This window comes from Salarias fasciatus, chromosome 14, assembly GCF_902148845.1.
Source record: "Salarias fasciatus chromosome 14, fSalaFa1.1, whole genome shotgun sequence".
Taxonomy (NCBI): domain Eukaryota; kingdom Metazoa; phylum Chordata; class Actinopteri; order Blenniiformes; family Blenniidae; genus Salarias; species Salarias fasciatus.
Genome location: NC_043758.1, coordinates 13,425,005 through 13,449,681, shown reverse-complemented (window position 1 = coordinate 13,449,681; position 24,677 = coordinate 13,425,005). Strand labels below are relative to the sequence as shown.

The following is a 24,677-nucleotide window of genomic DNA, read 5'->3' as shown; positions in this document are numbered from 1 at the left end:
GTACTGAGCCTCCCTCATTAACTTTTTAAAGTCAACCGAGGCAACTCTATGTATGTGTACATGTTAATGTTTCTTTCAAGAGCAGAAATGTTTAGTGACAAAAACAGTTGATTTGTTTAATAATAAATAATTTAACCAAATAATCCTTCCTCTGTCACATATCAGTGATACAGATTGGGACTCGGCTACAAAAAACAGGGACATGCCACCAGTCCATCACATGTCCAGTACAGAAAGACAGTCAGTCACACACCAACCCATCAATGTAATAAAAATCACAAACTGACATTTACAAACTAGAAGCTGAGTTGATCGAATAAACTCTGTCATCGGCTGAATATTTGTAAAAAATTAGGCAAAAAAATGAGTTTGTCATTTTGACAGATTAGATTACTCAGGACAGATTTCTTTTCTTTGCTGTGACTCTGTCAGTCAAAGTGACTGACAACACACAGGTGTAGAGCAGTCCCTCTGACACAACGTGTCTCCTGATCATGGTTGGAGGCCGGCGGTGCCTCACTTACAGCATTTGACTGAACTGACAAATCAAAGGTACCAGAAAGGAAAATGAGTGCATTTCCCTGTGGTGAGACGTAGATGAAGACTACCAATGTTACATCTGGGGCACCACATGGCACACTGAACCAGAAATTAGCACGCAGTAATTGTTTTTCATGTTTTGTTCCCGCTTTCCCAGATCTGTTCATCGCTCCAAAGAGATCAAGATGAAAAGTGAGCACTGTGGGTACTCTCAAGAGGCCAACAGGTGATTCACTGGAGCGACACGCGTTTTTGGCACATGTTGATCAATTATGTGCAAGTATTGTCATAGAATCTGGTTATAACTTTTAAACTGAACAACTCAACATGTGTGCAGTGGGTCTGCAGGGTGGCGGACGGTCCCGGAGGTGAACTCACTGATTTCCAGCTGCCTCTGAATGCGTCCCTTGCAGCGCTCTCTGTAGTCCGACTGGGTGGTGTTGTATTCCGACATCACTTCAACAAACTTGCGGGACAGCGTGGAGTGCTGGAAAGAAAGCCGCAAAGCAATTGACTGGAAGCTGCTTGGCGCCAGAGGCAGACACGAAATTAATGAGCGAATTCAATGCTAAACGAAGAGGAGGTGAGAAGGCGCAAACACTGAAGTGGAGCTGTGTCCCATTTGCATATTACACTCTAGTTCCAGGAAATTTAGTGTGTTAATACTGGAAAGGTGACAAAATCAGGTACACTTAAAACAGCACGGCACAAAACATTGAACTGCTCATTTTTAAATGAATCGCAGGGAGGAAGGGAGAGAAAGTGCATACAATACAAAAAAACAAAAAAAAAAACAAATAAAGCTGCATTTGACAAACTTTTTTTTTAAATACAAAACTAAATTGGCAATTATTTATTCATACTGGCCAAATACTGCAAAACTGACTTAAGACAGGGATGGATGGACGGACGGTCTAATGAACTGTACCTGAGTTTTCCGTATCCTCAGGTCAGCCGACGACCTGTTCTGACCCTCTTCATGCTCAATGGTATTCTGAATACCTGATAACACACACAGAGAGAAGCGTTTAGTGAAGAAAGAACATGTCGAACTCCCTGGAGTGAAGAAGAAACACATTTCATGGTAGATAAAATAGAAATTCTCAACCTCTTCTGTCTCCTGAATGGGAGGAAACAGGACTGGAGACAGTTTGAGGTTCATGTCTCTACATATGAATGTACTTCTAAACAATCTAATTATTTCTACTTCATGGATTTCCTTGATCATGCAAATGGCCTCATTGTCAGTGAAAGCAGGAGAAAGATGATGATTAGTAAAATGAAGTGTTCATTAAAATAGCAAAAATGTGCTGGTCACGATGATTAGAATTTGCAAATGCTTGAATTTTGATTAGATAATGTGTTTTCGATTTCAAAGTCTTTGTGCACTTTAAAAAGAATTACCTTCACAATAACCAGAAGGAAAGAAATACTACCAAATGAAATTATTTTATGGAGATCCTGACTTTCCCCCTGCTTACCAAACTGTGAGATTTTAAATGTGGAAAACAATCACAAAATTCCGAATATTTCCAATACCATATATATCTGTTTATAGATCGATTCTTTAGCTAAAACGTCAACATTTATACTTTAGACGATTTTTTGCAACACTATTTATGTCTTGTTCCAACATTTCAGGTGTCATTAGCGACGCTACAGCCGTATAAATACCCCACACATGATTTTCAAGACGGAGGGTGAGATGTGTTCAGACACTGGTTGATCTCAAGCTCATTTTTGGAGCTGATATAAAGACTAAGAAAGAATAATGTTTGACTTGATCTCATTTTCTTATCCATGATTTTAAAGACAGTATTTTTGCCTTGTTCATTGTAAAACCTAAGGGCTTTTGGTACACATCAGTGCTGTCAAACATCTCTAGGTCTCAATACACAGTTCTGATGAGTCAACAAACAAGGGAAGAAAATAATGCTGACACATTTTTTTGCCTCCACATCCTAGAGTTTGCACAGATGCTGAAGTAGCTCCGGCTGCAGTTTGAACGGAGCACAAAGTCAAACCAGGTTCTTAGATATAATATATCCGAAGCCTCAATTCAAGCTCCACCTTCTCTGGGACTGACTGAGACATAATATGAATATGATCCATTGCTCACACATCTCTAGCAGCCACAGAAAAAGCTTTTGTGATTAGGTGCAGTTTGCATTTAGTGGTCAAAGTTAGAAAAGTCTGCAGTCAAACTGAAAACCTTCACAAAATATTACACAAGAGCACAAAGAAACTAAACAAACGAGTTATGTTCCCTGAAGCTGCAGCATGAAAAGTTTAAGTGACACCATCCTGACGGCAGCAACCTATCTGAATACAAAAAGCTGTGGAACGAACAAACAATTCACACATAAGAAATGAAAACTGTTTCCTACGCTGGATTAATGCGGTGCACAATTTCGCCTCATTATCCTGAAGTTAGGTTAAGAAGAAAGATCCCAGGGGGCATTGCAAACAGGAGAAGGCATTCTCTGAAGATTTTAATCAACCACAGCAAATCTAAATTCAGCCATTTGTTTTTAGACACACTCTCAAGACCTGATTAAGAGGAAACCTGAACTGAAGGTTGCAGGAGGAAAACGCTTCGGGCAAAAATGTGAATCAATATACCTCTGGAGGCGACGGATATTTACAGAGAATTTCATGGTAATCTGGTCAGTCATTTTCATGCCTCCAAATAGTGTTCGACACACCGAGAGACAGATTGTTCACAGTGTCAGCTTCAGAGGAACGCAACACCTGCAATCAAGCGAACACACTCCATTTGGAAAGCCACAATTAAAGCCAGACGAGGTTATTAGTCACCTACTATGATGGAAATAGAATCAAAGAAATAGAATAAAAAGAATTAGTAACATGACATTTTAAAAAACAGATTTTTCATGCAAATAAGCACTTTCTTAACGTTATTTATTTATTTATTTATTTTTTATTTTTTTTTATTTTTACAGTCACGCATCAGAAAGTCATTACACAGCAACTGCTGTCAAGCGAAGCAAAGTAAAGATTTTACTCATTTGCATGCCGGAAATTTAAACTGGGATGAGATGGCCGTTCCAGCCCCTGCTCCTTCAGGGTCTTGATGCACTACGAGACATTTAAACCTACGACGACGTCACTGAACGCACTCTGCTCCTTGATCTTTCAGCACACAGCTTCAGCTGGTCAGGGTTACCTTTAGAGGAGCCATCACAGCTCACAGTGAGTCTAAATGTTTTTAAATGATGGCACATGCAAGGATTTCCCAAAAACCTGAGTCCATTAGCAGTGCTAATATGGCTTACAGTTCAGGAACAACTACTCATCATCCAAAAAAAAAAAAAAAAACAACAGCCAAGGAGCACTCCACCATGCAGCCATCATTTCCTTCCTCATGCAGAAGCACGACCTGTCACGAGGCAGTCATTATGATGTGATTGTGCCAGAAAAAGGCACAGTGGCAGTCATTTACTTTAATGTATTCTGTCGTATCAATAATTTAGAGATAACGTCAAAAGGGATTTGTGGAATGAATATAGTTCCAAACCCATTATGGTAGTGATGAAACCCGGTCCATGGCCTTGTTGAATTTATGAATTCAGGCTCCTCTGAATACAACTGAAGAGTACCGATAAATTAGTGAGCATACAGGTAGAAGGTCTCGTGTTTTGGTTCAAAATCTGACGATTATGACGATGATCTGTCAAACGATAAAAGAACGGTATTAAAACACACAAAAAAGAAAGGATATTTGAATTTGGTGTGTTATTTATTTGCTGTGACATTGCTTCATGGCAATATATTTCGTTAATTATTTAGCTATCTTATTGGCGTAATGTTTGTAAGGAACAGACCTGTAGTGAAGCAGTTTGGTATTGGGGCAGAACCTCATTTTTTTCCAGGGGCAGAAATCATACAATCAGCTCTGCTGTTCATCTTATACGGATGTTCCATGAAAAAAAATCAGTGCTAAACCTAAATAATCCATCAAGCACTGTAACAGAAACATTAATAAAACTTAATCAAAGCAGTTTTTTTTGTTTGTTTATTCTTTAGGCAACATGTCATGTGCTCCTCCATTTTATTTGAGTTTGAATTTCAGACACTTTACCAAGGGAATTCTATAATGGCGTAATGCAAATAACATCAAAATGAACAGACATTTCCTTCAAACAGTTGAACACTATCTTATAATTCTGCTCTGCCTATTAAAGATTAGTAATGGCGCTGATCAAATACAAGAAATCAACTTTTGCTTCTTATATATATGTGGGCACACACACACTATATATATATATATATATATATATATATATATATATATATATATATATATATATATATATATATATATAAATTGTGTTCTCGCCACCGGGCGGTATTGTGTCTGTCTGGTCCTTCATCCTGATAAACGGAGCAGGGGAGCAGGAACCACAGTAATTGACGTTGCTCCTCCTCCATCTCTCAGCGTTCAGAGACACAAAGGTATCCTGTAGCAATGGCTGACGTAAACCGAGGCGAAACAGTTGGATGCCTCTGGTAAAAGGGCCTGTTCTGCATGGCAGCACTTGTGTCGAGTGTTTCAAACTGCAGATACGTGTGTCCGGATGGGCTGCAGGCACGAAAGACAGAGGATGGGGGCAATTATCTTCAGCTTCTCTGCCCTCATATTATTCCTTTTTTGTTGTAAGATACTTTGCTTGACATGAAACACAATTTGATCTACTTTTCAACCAGCTGAGCCCTTTGGTTAGACACACGAGAGTGTTTTATTTAAATAAACCACTTATGTGGTACAGGCAGAAGTTTTTAGGCTTCGGGATTTCAGAAACGACACATAAATATTTATATGTCACTTCTACTGAATTCACTGTTTTTTTGTAAAGGACCAATTAGAGTCGTCTTAGGGTAACTGGCATTATAATAAAAAGAAAAACACTGATAATTCCCACATGAGGATGCTGCTTTAATGATTAGTGGAAGAAAAATGGCAGGAAAAGAGAGAGAGAAATATCAAACTGTTCTAGATATGTTGAAAAGGCAGGAAGACGGCAGAGGAATGTTATTATGAGAACAGTATAAGCCTTACACTCAAATACAGAAACATACAGGAATAAGTAAAGACGAACCACTCTAGAAAACATGCGATGGGTGTGTGAGTGACTGTATTATTCATTATGCTTACAAATAGAACGTTACTGTACCAGGCTGTGGTACGAATGAGACCCTGTGCGCACCCATGCATGTGAGCCACGGCCACCACCTCAGCAGTGAGTGACACTAATCACTCGGCCCACCGCAGCAGCCGATCGACGAGTGTAAACGGAGTTGTCTGTCAGCTGCCAGAGCCTATGCATTTCTCTGTCTGTTCACGCCTCGCTTGTTATCCTCGCAGCCCGGCTCGGAGAGCACCGGAGCCATCGCAGTAAACAACAGAGTCACGGCACCTCTCTCTGTAGCGCTGCAGATGATGTCTGACTTACGGTGACTGATATCAAGGCTCCCGTTATTTATCATGACTACTTATTTACACAACAGCACGGACCAGATAATCAAGTGAGAAATATGAGATTTGTTCAAACTCAAACCTGATTACATTTACTTCTGTTAAATTGTTAAATGGGAAAACAAAAAATATTTTAACTGTCAATGAGGAAGACGTCATAAAGAGCGTTGAGCTGAGGGCTCAGTCCCAGTCACTCACGAAGTTCAGCTGTGTTTGTATCAGTTAGTTGGCTGGATGAACATTATGTTTGGTCTGTTTGAGCGAATCAGTCAGAATTCATGTCTGTCAGCTGCTCACCTTCAAGGGTCCAGAGCAGATCAACTGATCCACAAAATCAATTTGGCACAATTTCTTTTTTGCGGGGTGACCTTCTTGACGCGACCCGATCAGTTTTGGGTGAAAGACTTTGTTCAGGAAACAACTTTTCAATTCCAAAGATTTCTTCCAGGAATGAAAATGTCGTTTCTGCTGCTTGATGAGCAGAGTTGTGTGTCTGCATATGGAGATATGTGTGTGTGTGCATCCTCTATCTTGTGCATATCTTCTGTGTGCATACCGGGATTTGTGAAGTCCTGGGAAGGCATACACACAAATGGTTCTGCTACTATAATAGTCCCATATACCGCTGCCATCAGCACAATGTGGGCTGGAGATTCTGATAGTTTTCTTTATGCTTTATGCAGTTTTTATTGAAACTGAGCTTCAGTGCCAGGTCTCCAGTATTCAAGCGAGTGACTTAGTCTGATGCAGTAATTGGAGGCTTGGTTATTTAAGCATTACATACTATTAAAGTATTTAAAAATGACTCATCTGTAGAAGATAGGCTTGGTCAGAAATCATAGTGTCTTAATGAAAAAAAAAAGAAAAAAAATACTATAGCTGCGCAGGTGTTTTTGTGCACAACAAAAGTAACGACTAACATATCAGAGCAGCTTCAATAAGTAAATTATTACTGTCTTGAAGCAGGGTCAGCATATTACCAGTGAAAGTCTTTAGTCATGACAACCATGCTTTACTTTTAGAGGCGTTACACCAAATACTACATTTAATAAAATGAAAAACAATATTTTTCACAATGCTGCTGCATAAAAGGCTTCTATTCAATGATCAGGAAAATACTATCTGATAAATATTTTGTTCATAAAAAATTTGTATTTCACAGTGATAATTTCAGTGAAGTTTTAATCTGAAAATCTTCCTTTGTGATGCTGATGGATCACTGTTCAGCAACATTTTATAAAGCAAGAATCATTTGTCACTTCCAACTTTTAAAACAAAAACAAAGCGGAAAACAATGATGCATTTTGGCAGCTGATGAGTTTCAAAGGCATAAAGCATGGATCACTGACACATGAACGTGAAATTATTTAAACAAAACATATCAAGAAAATAGAAAAAGATCTGACTCAGAGATTAGTCATAACTTGCGTCTCTAGAAAGAGAAATAATATACTCACTCTTTAATTTAGAGCGGACTTTGTTGGCCAACTTCTTGATGTCTGCCATGAGATCCTCCAGCTCGGCTTTAGTTTCTGAGGAGAGAAGCGGAGGGATTAAAGGACCTGTTTAAGCTACAGGTAAACACACATTTGTATCCACTAACCCACACAGACAAGTCTGTGTGCGCCAGACGGAATCGATACTGACACACAAGGAATGATTTCAAGTGTCGCTCCCAACAGGGAGAAACAATTCATCAGCGTCAGTCCACAGCGGTACAAGTCGTCCGTCTTTGCCCTCTCTCTGGTATATTTAGAGTACCAGCATCCTTCACTCCTCTCCGCAGTCTTCAGTTCTTTCTCCAGCCCTGCACTCATCCACTTGACCAGAGGTCTGACATCTTTACCGCAGAAAGAGAAGCTTCTGCCCCCTGTTCACCACATGAATTTCAACCTGGAGCCACAAAACATGTTTCACCTCGAAGGAAAACTCAATTTTTAGCTGTTCTCTGGTCATTTCTAGTTACTTTCACCTATTCAGACAAAAGGCAGGTGACATGAGGCACATTTTCATTAAACTAATTTTCTTACTTACTTAATTTTCTGTCACATTTTTTTACTTCAAACTACACTATCAGTGTGTTTTAAGGATTGTCTGCTGAAACACAGCTTACAAGCTCTCTAGAAATCATGGAGGTACAAAAGATCACAGTTCTATATGTAGGGTGGGAGGTGATGTCGGGGATTTCTTTGTTTTGGTGTTCAAAACAGAGCAGCAAGTGAAATTGTAATTTGTGTGCAGAAGCACACTTTTGGCTGGAAGAGGATGATCTATTGCTGGATGATGGATTTGGGCAGATTTGCTAATCGAATCATCAAACTGTCAGCTTGTCGTCCCGACAGATTTCTAAATGGAAACTGTCCAGGAGGCACAGTCACAGCTACGTGCAAACAGCAGCCAAATGTGGCTCCAGCCAACTTTAAAATTCCCTGCAAAAACATGACAAAACATGAGAAAATACAGATAACATGAATTCATAACGATAAAAAACCCAAAGCAAAACAACAGCAACAAAGAGACTCACAAAAAACAGCAAATATTTTGACAGTTGAAAGTGTTTTGGTTTTCAATTAAAAAACAAGCTCCAAAGTACCATGAGTGAAATATTTCACTGAAATAAAACAGAATTACAAAGATCAAAGTGGACTTTATGTACGCACCTCACCATGTTCAATATATGCATATTAAATTTGTTACAATATCACGAAATTAAATCGATGCATGCACTGGTTTTTGTCACAATCTAACACTTGGACACAACATAATGTGACATATGAGAAACGGCCTGTTATCTTGACGCATATTTTAAATCGACAACAGTGATAACAAAAGGTTTCTATCAAAAAACAATGGAGCATTATAATGCTTTAAAAATCATATTGTTCTATTCTATTTTAACAGTTTGTCTAATTTCAATTAATCTATAACATATTTGTGTTCTTTTCTGTTATTTTAACAATCACTGACAAAAACTAGCAAAAAAATAATCTAAAATTACGATTCAGTCGAAAACTGTGTTTAGCCAGTCAAATTGAACCAAAGCATCCAAATCAATCACAACTGATAAGAAATGCATCACTTTTTTTGTTTTTTGTTTCAAGCTTTGTATAATAAATGACAAACTGACAGACTGAGGTTCAGATGCTGCTTTTCACTGCACCGGCAGCCAGTGGGCCTGCCATTTCCAGACACCGCGAGGAGCCAGAGAGGGAGGTGTCAGATGCTTTTCAATAATCTCTGTGAAAACCCGGGGTTCAGTGATCCCTTTGTGGCGCTGTCTTACTATAAATGTACCGGAGCAGCTGTGGTGTCATCCACAGGTTCTGCGAGGATGAGGTCTCTTCATTTACTGAAGACGAGGGGGATAAAAAAGACTTAATAATCTGATCAGGATGTGGGGAGGGGAGGGAGATATCTGAGCTGTCATTTATTGAGGATTTTGCTTTCTGGCCCAGCTATGATGCAGTGACGGCCCTGACAGGTTCATTTAATGACAAACTCACGCAGGCACTCAAACCGAAAGACAGAAGAATCAGTTCATTCTGCTGAAGCATTTAAATTTCTCCTTCAGAAGATCAATGAAACTCGTCCTGCTCTGTAAGAATTGATCTCTGCATTTAACCCACTTCTATTCAGGTACTATTATCTTTGTCAAAATAAGACCGATGCACAAGAAGCAACTTTTCAAATCAGAGCGAACTTCCGAGGGGGCCAGAGTGACTGTCACGTCATTCTGTTATGTTATTTATGACAAACTGCTGCTCCCCAGAGCTCCATCTGAAGCTGCCGGCTTCACAATCACACTTCACTTCAGGCGGGACAAAAATGAAAGATAAATGTATTTGCATGGTGTAATCAGCTAATCAGGTTGAATGAAGGGATTCTTCTGTCATCACGCATAAACCTGTTGGTCCATCTTGCTTTATCCTGCGCAGGGTCGCAGGGTTGTTGTTAGTGTTGTCAGTATTTTAAACTGTTGTATATATTCAGAGTGATGTAATATTAGATGGAGGAGACAGATCAGCTCTCAAGAGCAGGGGTGTCAAACATGCGGCCCGAGGGTCAAAACCAGGCTGATGGATGAAGAACAAACCATAATTTACTGAGCTGCTTGAGGAAATTACTTATCTGCATCTCACCATTAAAATTACACATATGTAAGCTTCCACAGGCTTGGGGAGCTTCCAGAGGTTGAGTGTCTTATTCAGGGACCCACAGTGGTGACCTTTTAGAAGCGGGAATTGAACATGTGAACCTCTGATCCCCTTTCCAACCTCAAGGCCACCACAGCCCCTTTAGGAGTCCAAAGGCCCCAGCAGGATGACCTTGCAATGCCAAAATTCACCCAGAAGACAGTGACTGGCGTTTCTACATAGAAGCTGCTGTTTCTACTGCATTCAGTGGGAAATCGCCGTATTTCAGGAAGCAGTAGACAGAACAACTTTGAGAGCCAAGCTGGGGCATCAGTGTGCAGCTATAAAGCTATGGTGCCTTGTTGTAGGAGGAGGATTAACATGAAGGATTTAGCTTCTTGGACCAAGAAATATTTAAAGGGATGTATTAGGCTATTTTTCAGTCACGTCATGAAGGTCTGGTGGTGGTGGTGGGGGGGGGGGGGGGGGGGGGGGGGGCACAGTCAGGGGGAAGAGTTAAATCTTTTTATTTCAGGATAAGAGGACCAAACTCAAATTTGACCGTTTCAGCTTCAGTTTCAGTTTTCATTCTCACAAAATGTGGTGCAGCAAGACAGGGAGGAAACAGACAGTTTTCAAATTTGAACGTCATAATGAGGCTACGGCGACACATACTACTATGAGAAACTCTTCACAAAGTGAAAAAAAAGCATAATATGTCCCTTTTAATAAAAAAAGTTAGAATTTAACACCATCATCTCTCACATATTAGGATCAGGATTTGAATTTATTGTCATTGCACACGCACACATACAGACTAACAAAAAGTTGTTTGGCCAGGAGCAGCTGGCAGCTTCTCCATTTGGCATGCAAAGTAATAGCCACTGTTTTATTTCAAAAACAGTGATTTTGTACCTGTGCATGTTCAGAAAAAGGAAATATGCAGATTTTAGCATTGTGAATAGGTATATAAAGTTCTACTCATCATACAGATTTCCATTCACTATCAACAATACTCATGTGAACATGTTAATAACGGATAACATAGTTATTATCTATGATAAACAAACATCAAAGATCAAACATATACTTATTAAGCATTTTTATATTCTTTTCTTTTGCCACTCTATTATTTACTGGTCACTTACTGCTCCAACAATGTAAATTTCTCCGTTGTGGAACAAATAAAAGAATATCGTATCTAATCTTGTTCTCGTTCCAAAGCGTATTAATTTTATTTTTTCATCAAAAGTTTTGGAAACATTTGAATTAAATGTAAATGTAATAGTAATGCATTTATTCATATTAATTCAATGTACACATCCATCACATCCATTAATCTATTGTCAACCGCCAACCTGGGGCTGGGTCACGGGGGCAGCAGTCTCAGCAGGGATGACCAGACTTCTTCCAGCACCTCTGGGGTGATCCCAGGGCGTTCCCAGACTAACTGAGAGATATAAACTCCCTAGAGTGTCCTAGCTCTTTCCCGGGGCATTCTCCCACAGGGGAATGCACAGAACAGCTCCCCAGAGAGGCGCCAAGGAGACATCCCAAACATACCCGAGCACCATGAGCTGGCCTCCCTTAGGATCTGAGAAAAGCTCTCCTGGAAGTGAGAGTTGAAAACCATACTGACAGAGGGCTCCGGGATCCGCCACACATTTCCAGCAGACCCTCGCAACACGTTTGGGTTTTCCAGGTCTGTCTGGTTTCCTCAAGTGGTCGGAGGCCAGATGACACAAGAACAAAGTCAATCGGTGTCCTAGAGTGTTCTGGTGCCAAGTGCACTTATGGAGACCCCTGTGCTCGAATATGTTGTTCGTTATGTACAAGCTGTGACTAGCATGGAAGTCCAATAACATGATAGCACTCGGGTTCAGATCAGGGAGGCCGTGCGACTCGTCACCCGCCTCCAGGTCTCACTGTCGCTGCCCACGTGAGCGTTGAAGTCGGAGCACTGTCTTGCCCCCTCCGTCCTCTGCACTGCAGTTCGGCAAGTCGGTCGACACAAGACACAAAGGTGTGGAGATGCGACCCTCTCATTCACTGGGATGAACTCCAACACGTGGCGGCTGAGCTGTGAGGCTATAAGCAAACCCACACCAGCCCGCCGCCTCTCACCGGGGGCAAGACCAGAGAAGTGGAGAGTCCAGGGGATTAGGTTCCAGAGCCCAGTGTGGAGGTGAGCTCGACTATATCTAGCCGGTACCTCTCAGCCTCCGTCACACCTCCTTCCCCCTCAGCGAGGTGACATTCCATGTCCCAAGAGCCAGTCTCTTTGGCCGGGGATCAGGTCGCCAGTCAATTTACACACATTTATGATAAAAGTATTGTAAAAATGTGCATCAAGAGATTATTATGCTCACATTTTACAGGTTTGGACCACTCAAGGTTAAAAGATGGTCTGTGTGCCAGCAGGAGTGAAATGTCAACCCCACAGTCTGAAACACACGTGGACAAGATCCTGTTGACTCAATTACTACATGTTTAGTATAATTGGTGCTATGAGGACATAAACTGTGGAGGAGTCTAGGGGAAAAAGTAGAAGCACACGATAGAACTATAAATGAATTCTATGCCCATCATACTGCATTGTACATCCAGTCATCAGCTCATATTTTGTGTTATGGGTCCCTACTACTTTATCTGCTTCAAACCTATTCAGGACTGCAGGAGGATTGGAGCCAGTTCAAGCTAACACTCATGATGGACTGGCCCGTCCGAGGGCAGACAGACTGATATTCCATGCCATCTCTAGTTCATTTAAAAAAAAGAAAAAAAAAGGCAGTTTTACTAACATACAGCAGGGATGACTTCAACTGTGACACATCACTCATTTACATAAGTTTGAGAAGAAAGTCTGTTAAACATGTTAATTTGAAGAGACTTTGGTGGGGAAAGTAAAAGACTTGCTTGTCCCAGAGCTCGAGGGCTCAGACTGATCGCTCCCAGCCTGCGTATGCAACTTCAAGCATCAATAACCTGGCTCAAATGCAGAGGAACAATCTCTGGATAGTATTCAGGAAAAAGGAACTCAATTTCACTTAACTTGAATCACCAGGACGAGATGAATTTATATTAAAAGCTACAACATATAACGCTACGTTATTACCACGAATTAAAGTTGTACAACTTAGAAATCCTGATTAGAGGTGACTAAAGTCTTAAGTTTTATGATAAACAGCAAATAACCAGACTCCCCCGCAAAGCAAGTGATGCCAATTATACCACATTACAAAGTGGCAAGAAAAGCATTTATCACATTAATGCCACAGGTGAACCACGTCTCCATATGATAACAAGCTACAAGAACCCAGCGGACTTAATAAGTTACCGTAGTCGACCCCGATCAATCAAACCATGCTGCCTGCAGTCTTTCTTGATGAGTTTGTTTTTCTCTCTTCGAAGCTGCATAAATCACAAAGACGAATCCGAGGTGGCGGTGGCCCTGTTGAACTGAAAGCACAACAAACAGCTGCACGCAATTACAGACAGAGCCCGTGGATAATTTGATTACACAGTATGAGGAAGGCTTCAATCACGGATACACGTTCAATTATTTAAAACATAATATTTGCGCATATTTTTTAATAAGAAAAAGAGCTAAAAATCATGAATTTATTATCCTACCCTACTGCCATGCTGAAAATCTATAATAAATAATTGCCCTTCGTGATGATTTGCAACACCACAATTAATGAATTAAAACATTCAGGACTGCGAATATTTCTCTGCAGCGAGGAAAAAAGCGGAAGACCACCATCAGATTTTATTTACGCTTATGAATTATAATCAGGGGCTTATTCCTGCTAACACGAGCTAGGACAAATCCCTTAACCAGCTTGTATGATCACAAACTACAGCAGTTGAACAGAGATGGCGGGACCGTATTACGCAGTGATCAGCAAAGCACTGCAAGCTTTTAATCTGTTTAACAGACATTACTCCTTATCGGCAGACATCAGGCTGCAGACCTCACTGCTGCAGAGCTGTGACCATGCAGACTGCAGAGCACGTCAGATGACTTCAGTCTCAATCACAGAGCAAATCAGATCATTTCTCTTTCAGCTGTAAAGGTTAGGCGGCCTGAAAATAACCATCTGACAACGACATGTGATTGAATAGTCAGTAAACTACTCGCTAATTCAGACCGCGGAGCGGTATATTGATGTTATACACGAGATAATGTCAGTATACCGTGTCTGCTATTTGGAAACACACCAATGCTTAAATTAATTCACAATTCATTTTCTCACAATAAATACAAATGGACCTTGCTAAAGCTCAGCTTGAACAGTCAGAACCTCCTTGCCATGAACTGTCACATTCATCCATTCACACACACATTCATGCACACACACCAATGGCGACAGCTGCCATGCAAAGTGCTCACAAATTACTGAGAGAAACTTGAGTTCAGCGTCTGCCGGTGACACTTGTACATATGGACGAGATGGTGTACCAGAGCGCCAGTGTTGGGATTTGAAGTTGCTCTATTAACGGAGACAGCCGCTCTAAAATATGACCCAACAATATGTAAATCACAAATCATCGGACCTTCATTTATTCATTAGTTTGGTTTTGCAAGTAAGTTCATTTAGTTGAGTTTAAGTTTCCTCCCCCTTCCCTCAGAGACTCTCAGATTCATGTTTTCCCTCTAATTAGACCACAAACGCACTGCTACTGGTATTCTTCGTCGAGGTCTGCACAACTTAAATATGTAACTGAGCAATGCATTATATATTTTCACAAGCGATACATACGAGGGCTAAGTAAACATACACACTCAATAGCAGATAAGGTGGTGTCACGGGTCTGATGGACACAGAAGACAGAGGAACAGACGAGCGAGAATGAATATGAGACAAGAGGTATCTCACATATCTAGACAGTACAACAATGCAGTGGCAGTGGTTAAAGGTAGGTGGGTTCAAATCAAATCAAACTATCTATAGAGCAACTTTTGTGCACTAAAAAGCAGCAAAAAGTGTTTTGCAGGGTAAAAAACAAAACCGTGATAACCATCACCCGCCTACCACCTGTCACTATACATACTCACACTTTGAAAGTAGAAGCTAACAAAAGAAAGAATTCTAGATTCTTCTACAGTTAACAGGGGACATTAGTCTGACTGCTTTTAAAGACACAAACATTCTCTGCAGCCCTCAGTTTCTCCAGCAGGTTGTTTCATTCTGGGAAACGGCCTCATTGCAGATTCTTCTGTTAACGGAGGGAATGATTTAAAGACCTGTGCTGGAGGACTGTCTGTGACGGTTCCCTTTTATTGTACAAAAGTAATTCTGTAAGATAAGAAGGTGCAAGACTATTATGACTTTTAAAAACCATTAATAGAACGTCGATTCTGAATGACATGGAGAACCAATTCAATGCCTTTAAAACAGGAGTAACATGTTCCCGCTCCCTGGTTCGAGCAGCTGGGTACAAGCTGAAGGTGTCAGATGGTTCAAGGTTCAAGCCCCAAATGCCATCAAAATCCTCACATCTTCTCCCCCACCTGTTGATTTTTCTTTTTTTGATGAATATTGCCAACAAAAACGCTTTCAGTTTTCATAATTATGTAGCATTTTCAATTATGTTTTCTTCAAATGTAATATTGAGACGACAATAATCAACCTCGATAACACCCAATCCACTGATTGTTTTTGTCATTTCTGTACCGCTGAGACTTCCTCTGGCAGCCTGCTGCAGCAATTCAGCTTCCAGCAACTGTGAGAGTTTGATAAAAAAAGAAAAAAAAAAAAAAGCTGAGCGTTTAGGAGTTTGATGAGATTTCCCCATCGCTGTTGTCAAACGTGTCAGGCAAACCTGCACGATCAAGTGTCCTTTCAGCTTCATTGAAAAGGGGAAGAGTGCGGCCGCTGATGAATACGTAGAGGGACACAGCAGAGGAGGCAAATTAGAGGGCAAAACTGAGGAGTCAATTGAGCTTCGGCTTCACACCCCATCCCTCTCCCAGACGCTCTCAAATGAAATCTTCAGGTCACGCTTGTTGCCATCATTAAGACTGTGTTGCTATGGTGATGTGTGCAGTCGGTCCTCTCGCCGGCTTCAGATTGTTTCAAAGTGACAGAGGAAGGGAGAGTGAGGAAAACACTATGGGGAGAAAGGAGAGCTGCAACAGGGCCGCAGGGAAAATATCAGATAAAACACGCTAGATATTTATATCCAGTGTGTAAATAACATTGGTTTAAAGGTCAGTATTATGGGTTAATGGCTTAGAGGCTCACAGAAACAGGGTTCCTTCAAACTGCAGTTAACATGCTCTTCAGTGTAGATTTCTCCGTGAGTGTGAATCTGGGTGTGAGCTGAGAGATATACCCTCATTAACCCAACTTAAACTCATTCAGTTCGAAAGAAGTAGGTACGTTTAAAAAGAAAAAAAAAGAGGATATTTTCAACCTTAAAATATATAGGACAGTTAATTCATATCGCACATACTCGGGCTTTGGGCTGAACACACCAGTTCCTCAATAAAACTGTGTGAAATGATGGTTTTTTTTTTTTTTTAAATCATTTCATTTTGCCCTGACTTTGATTTTTTTTCAAATGTGTTTTAATACATAGCGTATCAGTTTTAAAGTTGATTTGTTCCTTTTCCGTCATGAATTTTTCACCAAAATAACAGCGAATATGCTGAGAAACATTTCTTGTAGAACAGCATACACTTTATCTCACCATGGAGAAATTTACAAATGATCCTTAATTATTTAGTTTTAGCTCTAACCCTTTTCATAAATTTGACATGGTTTTTTTTCTCTATACTTCAAAGAATTCATGTATGTTTCATCTAGTAGCCAGTCACAATATCTTCAGACCTTTCATGGATCACACTTTATATTTTACTGATTGGCGCTTTGTTTCGATCCTTTTAGGTTTTCTATTTTTCAGCTGTGTTTTGACCTGACAAGGTTTTCAGCTGAAGTTCAACAGAAGTATTTCTTATTGTTGAATACATTAGAATTCACAGCATTTGATCTTTGAACGGGTAGTTTGTTGTTGTAGCTCGGCTCTTTTTTTCTGATGCATTTGTTGGTTTTTCTTTGCTCTAGTGGAGTCGATAACCTTTGGATGACCTTTCTCACTGTAAACCAGCAGCCACAAAGTGAGACAATGTCAGACACGAGGCTGCAGAGGGTTTGCACTTCTCTGTAGCAGTAAGTTTATACAGACACATAGATGTTAATATTCTGGGTCTTAAAAAAAATGGGACGGTGATTGAAAACAGTTCATATGCAGAGTCTGAATCTCAGGAGTCTCATCTTGTTATAGAACAGCTGTTCAATTTGAAAAAAATAATTTTGTGAGATTTACAAGAGCACGAGGCATCTTTTGTTTTTGGGACAGAGCCAAACAAACTGCTTCCAATTCTTTTTATCAGGCGAACTTAGCTGCTGTTAATAGTTCCAGTGAGCAGAATGAGAGAGGTGCTGAATGTATCTTGATTTTGTTGCTTTAAACTGTTGCTGTAACAGTGCTTCTGCATCTTAATTCCATCATTAATAAAATGAAATCCATCCAGACACAAAGCAGACAAAGTTCATCTGTAAATTAAGACTGATCACGCAGACACAATCTGAATACGACGGCAAAGACGCCACTTTTCCTCCTCGGCCCAATTCTGCGCATCGGGACAGCCGTAAGCGTTTATGGACACACATTTTCTATTGTTTCAGCTGCCTTTGAGAGAATACCAGACCGGATTTCAGCTTAACCATCTCTAAGTCTGCTGAGCTGAGCACACACACGGACAAAAGCGTAGATGACAAACATCCAGAATATGGGAGTCTATCCCTGCATCAGAACAACAAAAACAGGACAGTGTCACCATAACACATTTAACGTTGGTGACCAAGAGGTCAGAGAAGAGGACTGATCACAGATCTGAACAGAACAAGTCTGAGCTTGATTTTCCCGGTGGGCCGGAGGCCCGGCTGAGACGTCAGGAAGGTGCAATAAATCAAATGAAGAGTCCTCATGCAAAACAAAACAGCTTTGCTTTTGAAGTCGGAGCTTTAAAGTTTTATTTCTCCTGACGACACGCTTCATTATTGAGCATGCAACCTTTGCTGTGTTGGAAGATTACAGCTTGAATGACTGTGAATACAAGAATTTCACTGATATAGAGTAGAAACAGATTATGAAAACCATGTAGCACATGGAAGCATATTTTCATTGAACAGAATTAAATTGAACTTTTTTCCGACCTCCAAACAAGTAGTCCTAGATTTCCTTGTGGCCTCCTCAGAAAAAGATTTGCCCCCCATTGACATAAAAAGAGACAATCAACACCGAGCACGTCAGTTTCATTATTTTGATTTACTCTCTGAGTTTCTTCATTCTTATTCAGGATGAGGTGTGAAATGATTGTGAATTGCTTCCATGAATCAATGGAGTATGTTAAATCTTGTATTACATAATTTAGTTTTTTTTTTTTTTTTTGTGTCATGAGTTTATTATGAAGTCAAAACAAGACAGCATTTCTCAATACATGAGAAATCTTTTAAAATTGGCATGAGATAATTTTATACCAATCACCTTCATTTTAGGTTTCATTCTTTTTTCCAACCAATATTATGTCTCCATAAACTGTCCTATTGCAGTTTTTATTGAATCAGTAGTTACTAAATATTGTGACAGCACATTTCCAGGAAAATTATTCATTTATTTACTGCCTTTGCTTTGGTCCAACACCATCACTAGTTCTACTACATCACATTCACAGCTTCTTCTATTGAAGCAAGTTTTATTATTGCAATGACAGTGGGTGAGTGTGCAGGTGTCGGCCTGGTGTCAGGGCACCTCGACACTCACGACACCTCGAGCTGTGTCAGTTTTCTGCTCTTTACTACAGAGTGAAGAGCTGCGGCATGACTAACTTTCATCCATTTATCTTTTCTTTCATCTTGTGGTCTTTCTGTCTCCCTCTGTAAATATATTACAAACACTGTGTGTGTGTGGTGTGTGTGTGTGTGTGTGTGTGTGTGTGTGTGTGTGTGTGTGTGTGTGTGTGTGTGTGTGTGTGTGTGTGTGCTTGCTCTGCCTATTGATCGACTGGAGTCCAGGTTTCTGATGTTTCAGGGAGACACAATCTGAGCTCATTCCTCAAACACTGCAGCCATTTTTCGAGCACAGGTAATAACAAACCTACAGCTCAGATGAAGCCTAATCACTAAACTAAACCAGGTAACTGGCAAATTTAAGAGGAACAAATTGATCCACTGAGACTTTTAATCGTTGTAGGTTTTTAACATTTTCAATGCAGCAGATCCAGTGATTTGTTTCTAAAACTATAAATCAGGTCAGGGATCGATTGAAGAGAGTTCGATATTCAAATTTGTTCAGTCATATCTGCTAAAGGTTACTACAGTCTTACATTTTCTGGCTAATAGAGCTTTGAACAAGCCAGTCTCCTTCCATCCATCTGTGTGTCGGTCTATTTATTGTCTTTATCACTTTCTCCAACCCTGGAGCATCTTCATCGCGTCAGGGTTACTGTGAGGATATTATATCCACTCTGAAGCCTGTTTCTGCCTCTCAACACTCGTCACTGTCAAGCAGATAAGAGCTCTGGCCTCTCGTGCCACAGATGACCGCTGCATGAGGAGTCAAGAGGACAGAGAACAGTAACGCTGATTTATCGCACAGCCGCTGACCTCCACTGTCTCTCTGCATGTCCTCAGCCTTGAACCCCACTTTCATCTGGATATTATTATTCCACGGCACAATGGAACGTCCTCAGCGGCTTTAACACTAGATCGGCTCAGACAATATGAGAGAGAGAGAGAGTGGAGATCGATAAAGGAGAGCGAGACGCAAAGACAAAGACGACCGAGGAAGAACAAAGAGAATAGAGAAAACTGGGGGAACTTACACAATACTTGTAAATTTTGGTTGAGGGTGGACGAGCTTTGGCAAACAGCTCTCCGAGAGTGGGAGAGCGCTCGGCCAAAAACCGACTCTAGAAATAGTAGCGCTCACAGGCTGCAATTAAAACAAGCATCTCCAGCGTTACGAGTTAAGGACTAAAGGATGCGGCTTAGAAACCAGAAGATGAGACGTCAGTGAGAACAAACATTCACTGTTTTTTTTTTAAGAACAGACTGAGAGATCATTAACAACACTAAAGTGTCTGTGTTAAAGGGCAAGTTTTCTAAATTGAAGCGCAGAATCGAGATTTTCTGCTCGGCTTTGTTGTAATCTAAACGTGTAGGTGGTAACAGCTGTGATATCAATGTGTTCCTATTAGATTTTAACACTCCGATGTTCACAATTACACTCAAGCTGCCAGGGTTTGTTTATCACGACGGCTTCAACCTTCAACGTCCAGCAGTCATTCATTTGTTTTTAACTGTGTGTTACAAACGTGTGACTGCAGAGTCGGTGATAAGAGGGTGGAATCGCACTGTAAAGATCGTCGTATGGTTGTTGCAAAACTCAATTTCTCTGCTTCTGAATATTTTCTAAATATCCAGGGAATTATAAAGGGCTAAAGATTTACAGCTGTGAAAATTACGCTCTTAAAATCCTGTCAACAGTAACAAGATATCAATATAAACATTTATTGCAAACCAAATTGATGCGAGAATCTCTTTATTTACATCCATTTACGAGCTAGTGAGAGTTCTGATGCGCTGATAACATTTCGAGACCACTCTCCTGGTGTTTGGTTTTTTCACATCACTCCAGCAAATTATGTTTTTTGTGAGGTCAAAAAGGAAAACCCAAATCCTAACCCTTTGAAAAGGGAACACAGCTGCTTTCCACCCTGCTTCTTGCTTCAAAAGGCTTTTATGTTGAAGTGAGGAAGAATTAACTGCACTAGAATCGACCTTGTTCCACCCATCGCACAATCAGGCTTTTAATAAAGTCCCAATAGTTTATGGTCTTCACGGCATTTCAAACCCAGCACCATCTGGAGTTTGTAAAATGAGGTGATTTTGTAACTCTCCACACCTGTCAGTGTTGTGTTTCACATTTTGGCACAGTAACATCAAAACCATTCATATCTCCTCAGCAGATAAAAAGAGCTTTCGGGCATTGCTACACGTCATTATGTTGCCCCCAGAATCTCTGATATGGCCGTCCAATCAGAACTAATCACCAGCATATCACAGATTTTTAACATGCACATTTGAAAAGCACTTAGCCATTGCAAATTTTCGATAATTCAAATATGAAAGTATAAATGGGCTTCCAGAGTATAAACATAGCCATTTCAGAGCTAAGCTAATTCTTTTCAGGCACAAAAACATTTTATTCACAGGTGAGTGTCGATAAACAGGTGGTCTTCCCAGGGTGCCCCCCACGTCCTGCCCACATCGACCAGCTGCAGCTTACATCCATCTACAACTATGAACAACACAGAAATGAATGTGTTAAAAAGTGCGGCTGTGTGAAAACATGAAGGGGACTCAGAAAATGGCAGTGCTTTTGGTTCCCTGGTTCAGCTTCTCTCAGTGATTTAATATCCAGCTTGTAAAACTCCACGCCCACTCAGTAAGAAGATAGAGCCTCACGTTATGTTACATGACGGAACACACTAATCTCATATGGAAAAGGATTTTCTGGCTTTGAAAGCATGGCTTCTGAGGTACAATGAACCTGCGGACGTTCATAGAGAACTACTAAAGAGCATCATGTGTGCACGGCGCACCACACATGGGCCGACAAGACACTCCCGTGAAGTATGCAAAGCAGGAGAAAATAAAATCGAAATTTATGTCAATCGATTTAAAATAATACTTGCAAATTAAACAATGAAGGCTTAGGACATTAAATACATTAAATAAACTTGAATGATTTTTTTTTTTTTTTTGGACTTTGGGAGGAAACCAGACTACAAAAAGAAAACCCAGGCATGCACGGTCTGAATATGCAAAATCCACACATAAAGGAAAAACTTGAAAAACCTGGAATGGAACTGGAAATGTTCTCACATTGCAGCCAGAAGCCTCATCTTTGCAATGACCTTATATTTTTAGCCTGAAGCTCATGACGGAATGATCTGTATGATATGAGAATCGATACCTGCAATTTCCACAGCTGGAAGCAGAAAATGCAACTAAACAAACTCAATATATTCATGTGATAAATATCTACATTACAGCTAATGGGAGGAAGCAGTGGTTATGAAGAGAGTAGAGGAGACTTTGAGGTTAAATTCACTGACAGATAAATCTCTCTGGAAGCTATGCTCCAGCATCTGTTGGGAAAAAAAACACCAAAAACTCAAAGTCAAAGATTCATTTTTCAATCCTACACTTAATGGATAAATGGGTTTAGATTTAGCACATTCTGTTGTCTATGTGAACCATGTTTCACACCAAAGAAGTTCACCATGACTTGAGGCGCCAGGTTCCTCTTGAGGCTGTTTTCATCGTAGCAGAAAAGATAGAAGACCAGTGTTTGAAAAATATTACATAAGGAACAACTTAATTACAGTTGCTGAAGTTTTAATAAGTTTCTTGGTTATTTTTTTTTTTAATCAGTTGTGGAGTTACTGTCTCTTCCTGAACTCCTGAGATTTTTTTTCTCCGCAGCATCATTGCAGTTAAACTTTGGGTAACTTCATAAGAGCTGTCTGCTTGATGAATTATCCGAGTTCCTTTCAGCTGTTTCTAGTTGTAAATGCATCCGTTTCTTTTAGGAACTGCTGTGGAGTCAAATTGTGCATGAAAATTGCATTTTACTAGTCATGGAGGGTTCATAGTGGAAAATACTGGACTTCAACAATGAATGACAAATTCAAAACAACCGGACATGTGCTGCACAATTTCACTTTTAACTAATGTAAATTAATATAAGAACGCACCAATATCACTTTTTTTTAATGGACGAGTACAAGTATGAGAATATGAGTACTTATTAAATCCGTGTGCAAACAATATGTGAAAGCTATGCATTGCCTGGAAAACCTTTATCGACATGATGCAAAGCCCGACAGTCTACAGCACATACAAGGAACCCAATGCAGCACATGATCGAATAGAATGTCGCAGCCTATTTTTCACCCAGGGAAATGGGACATGTTGAATGCAAAGTAAAATAAATCAAGCTGAGTATTAGGAGAACATGGACCAAGCACAACTAATCAGACCAAATGAAGAACAGAAAAGGCATTCTGCATCTTCTTGCAGGATGTTTTCGGTGAAATTCCTGTCACTGTAAAGACAGGAAAAAAATTCCACTTCAGTGGTTCCACAAATCTAATTAACGCTTTCAAGCACTAAATTTCCCATAATGCCACAAAGACATCCATTTGGTTAAATATTCTCTCCTGATTGATATAAAAGGAAAACAAAGCAAACTGGCTAAAAAAGCAATTATTCTTTCCAGCCAAACATCTTAAAATAAATAGCATGAATGTTTTTTTTTTTTTTTCCCTGTCCAGTCCAGTCTCATATAAACCTCATTCTCCTCTGGGAGCAGCTGAGTGCAAAACTCATGGAGACACGATTAGGAAAAGCAATCTTCAGTGACCTTTGACCTTTAGTTATCAAACCTTGCGAGGGCTTTTTAATGATCGCAGTGAGGAGCAGCAGCATTGTACAGGGAGCACAAACAACGCCACAAACTAAAAGAAAAAAATCATAATTGGATGTGAATCCAACCGTGTTTATTAAAAAAATAAAATACATTCCTGACTCCCTTTTCTGAATTCAATACACAACATAATGCGGTGATTACCAAATCCATCACTGCACAGTCCACACAACCCCACATACCAACGATGTGTCTCAATAAAATTCATTTACATAAACTGAGATACACAATGGTATTTAATACAGGGGTGAAAAAAAATAATACGGCGAGTGTGTGAGTATTAATGTGATCCTCACAAGTGGGCTGGGATTACTCCTGTGAAGATCACTGGGAAACAAGGAAGCCAGTGATCGCCGAGGCGCAGCCGGCAGACACAAAGGAAGAGAAGGGCTCGGTGGTACCGGAGTCTGTACGGCGGCAGCCGGGCAGATGTGTAATTATGAAACTGACACACAACAACAAACACTGAGAGTAGAAGGCGTCGCATGATATAGAAAATAAAAACTTTTAAGAATGAGATTTAAGATGGGGATGCGCAGTAACAACCACAAAAGAAAAAAAAAAAACTTTGAAGAAGGAAAGAAAAAGGGGCCTAATTATGCAGGAGGACAGGAAGCTGCTCCCAAGATGCAGCAGAAACAGAAGAGACTCCTCTCATCACTATGGGAGACATTCGAACCAAGATTTAACAAGAGAAAAAAAAACTGAAAAAGCTGCAAGATGAGCAGGATATGAGAAAGACAAAAGAAAAAAAGTGTTCATGGCAGTCTTTCATAACAGCAATACTTTCAGTATGAGAATAAATCACCGCAGAGGCTGATGAACATCAGATTTCACATTGAAATGTCAGCGTACAATCGCTGTGATGACGCACAGAAATGTCAAATTTATACACTTTCACCACAGCAGGTAGAAAAGATGAAGATGAAACAAAAGAACAA

The 24,677-nt window shown here is 40.2% G+C and overlaps 1 protein-coding gene across 2 annotated transcripts in view; it reads right to left on the bottom strand.

The window, feature by feature from the left end:
* Nucleotides 1–24,677, bottom strand: part of stx1a (syntaxin 1A (brain)) — a 73,834-nt gene that overhangs the window by 15,253 nt on the left and 33,904 nt on the right. For both annotated transcript variants that reach the window (XM_030107987.1, XM_030107988.1), the window contains exons 4-6: nt 7,495–7,569; nt 1,469–1,542; nt 919–1,027 (exon numbers count right to left, since the gene is read on the bottom strand). In XM_030107987.1, coding sequence (XP_029963847.1) covers nt 919–1,027; nt 1,469–1,542; nt 7,495–7,569 — 258 coding nt within the window. The remainder of the gene's footprint in view (nt 1–918; nt 1,028–1,468; nt 1,543–7,494; nt 7,570–24,677) is intronic.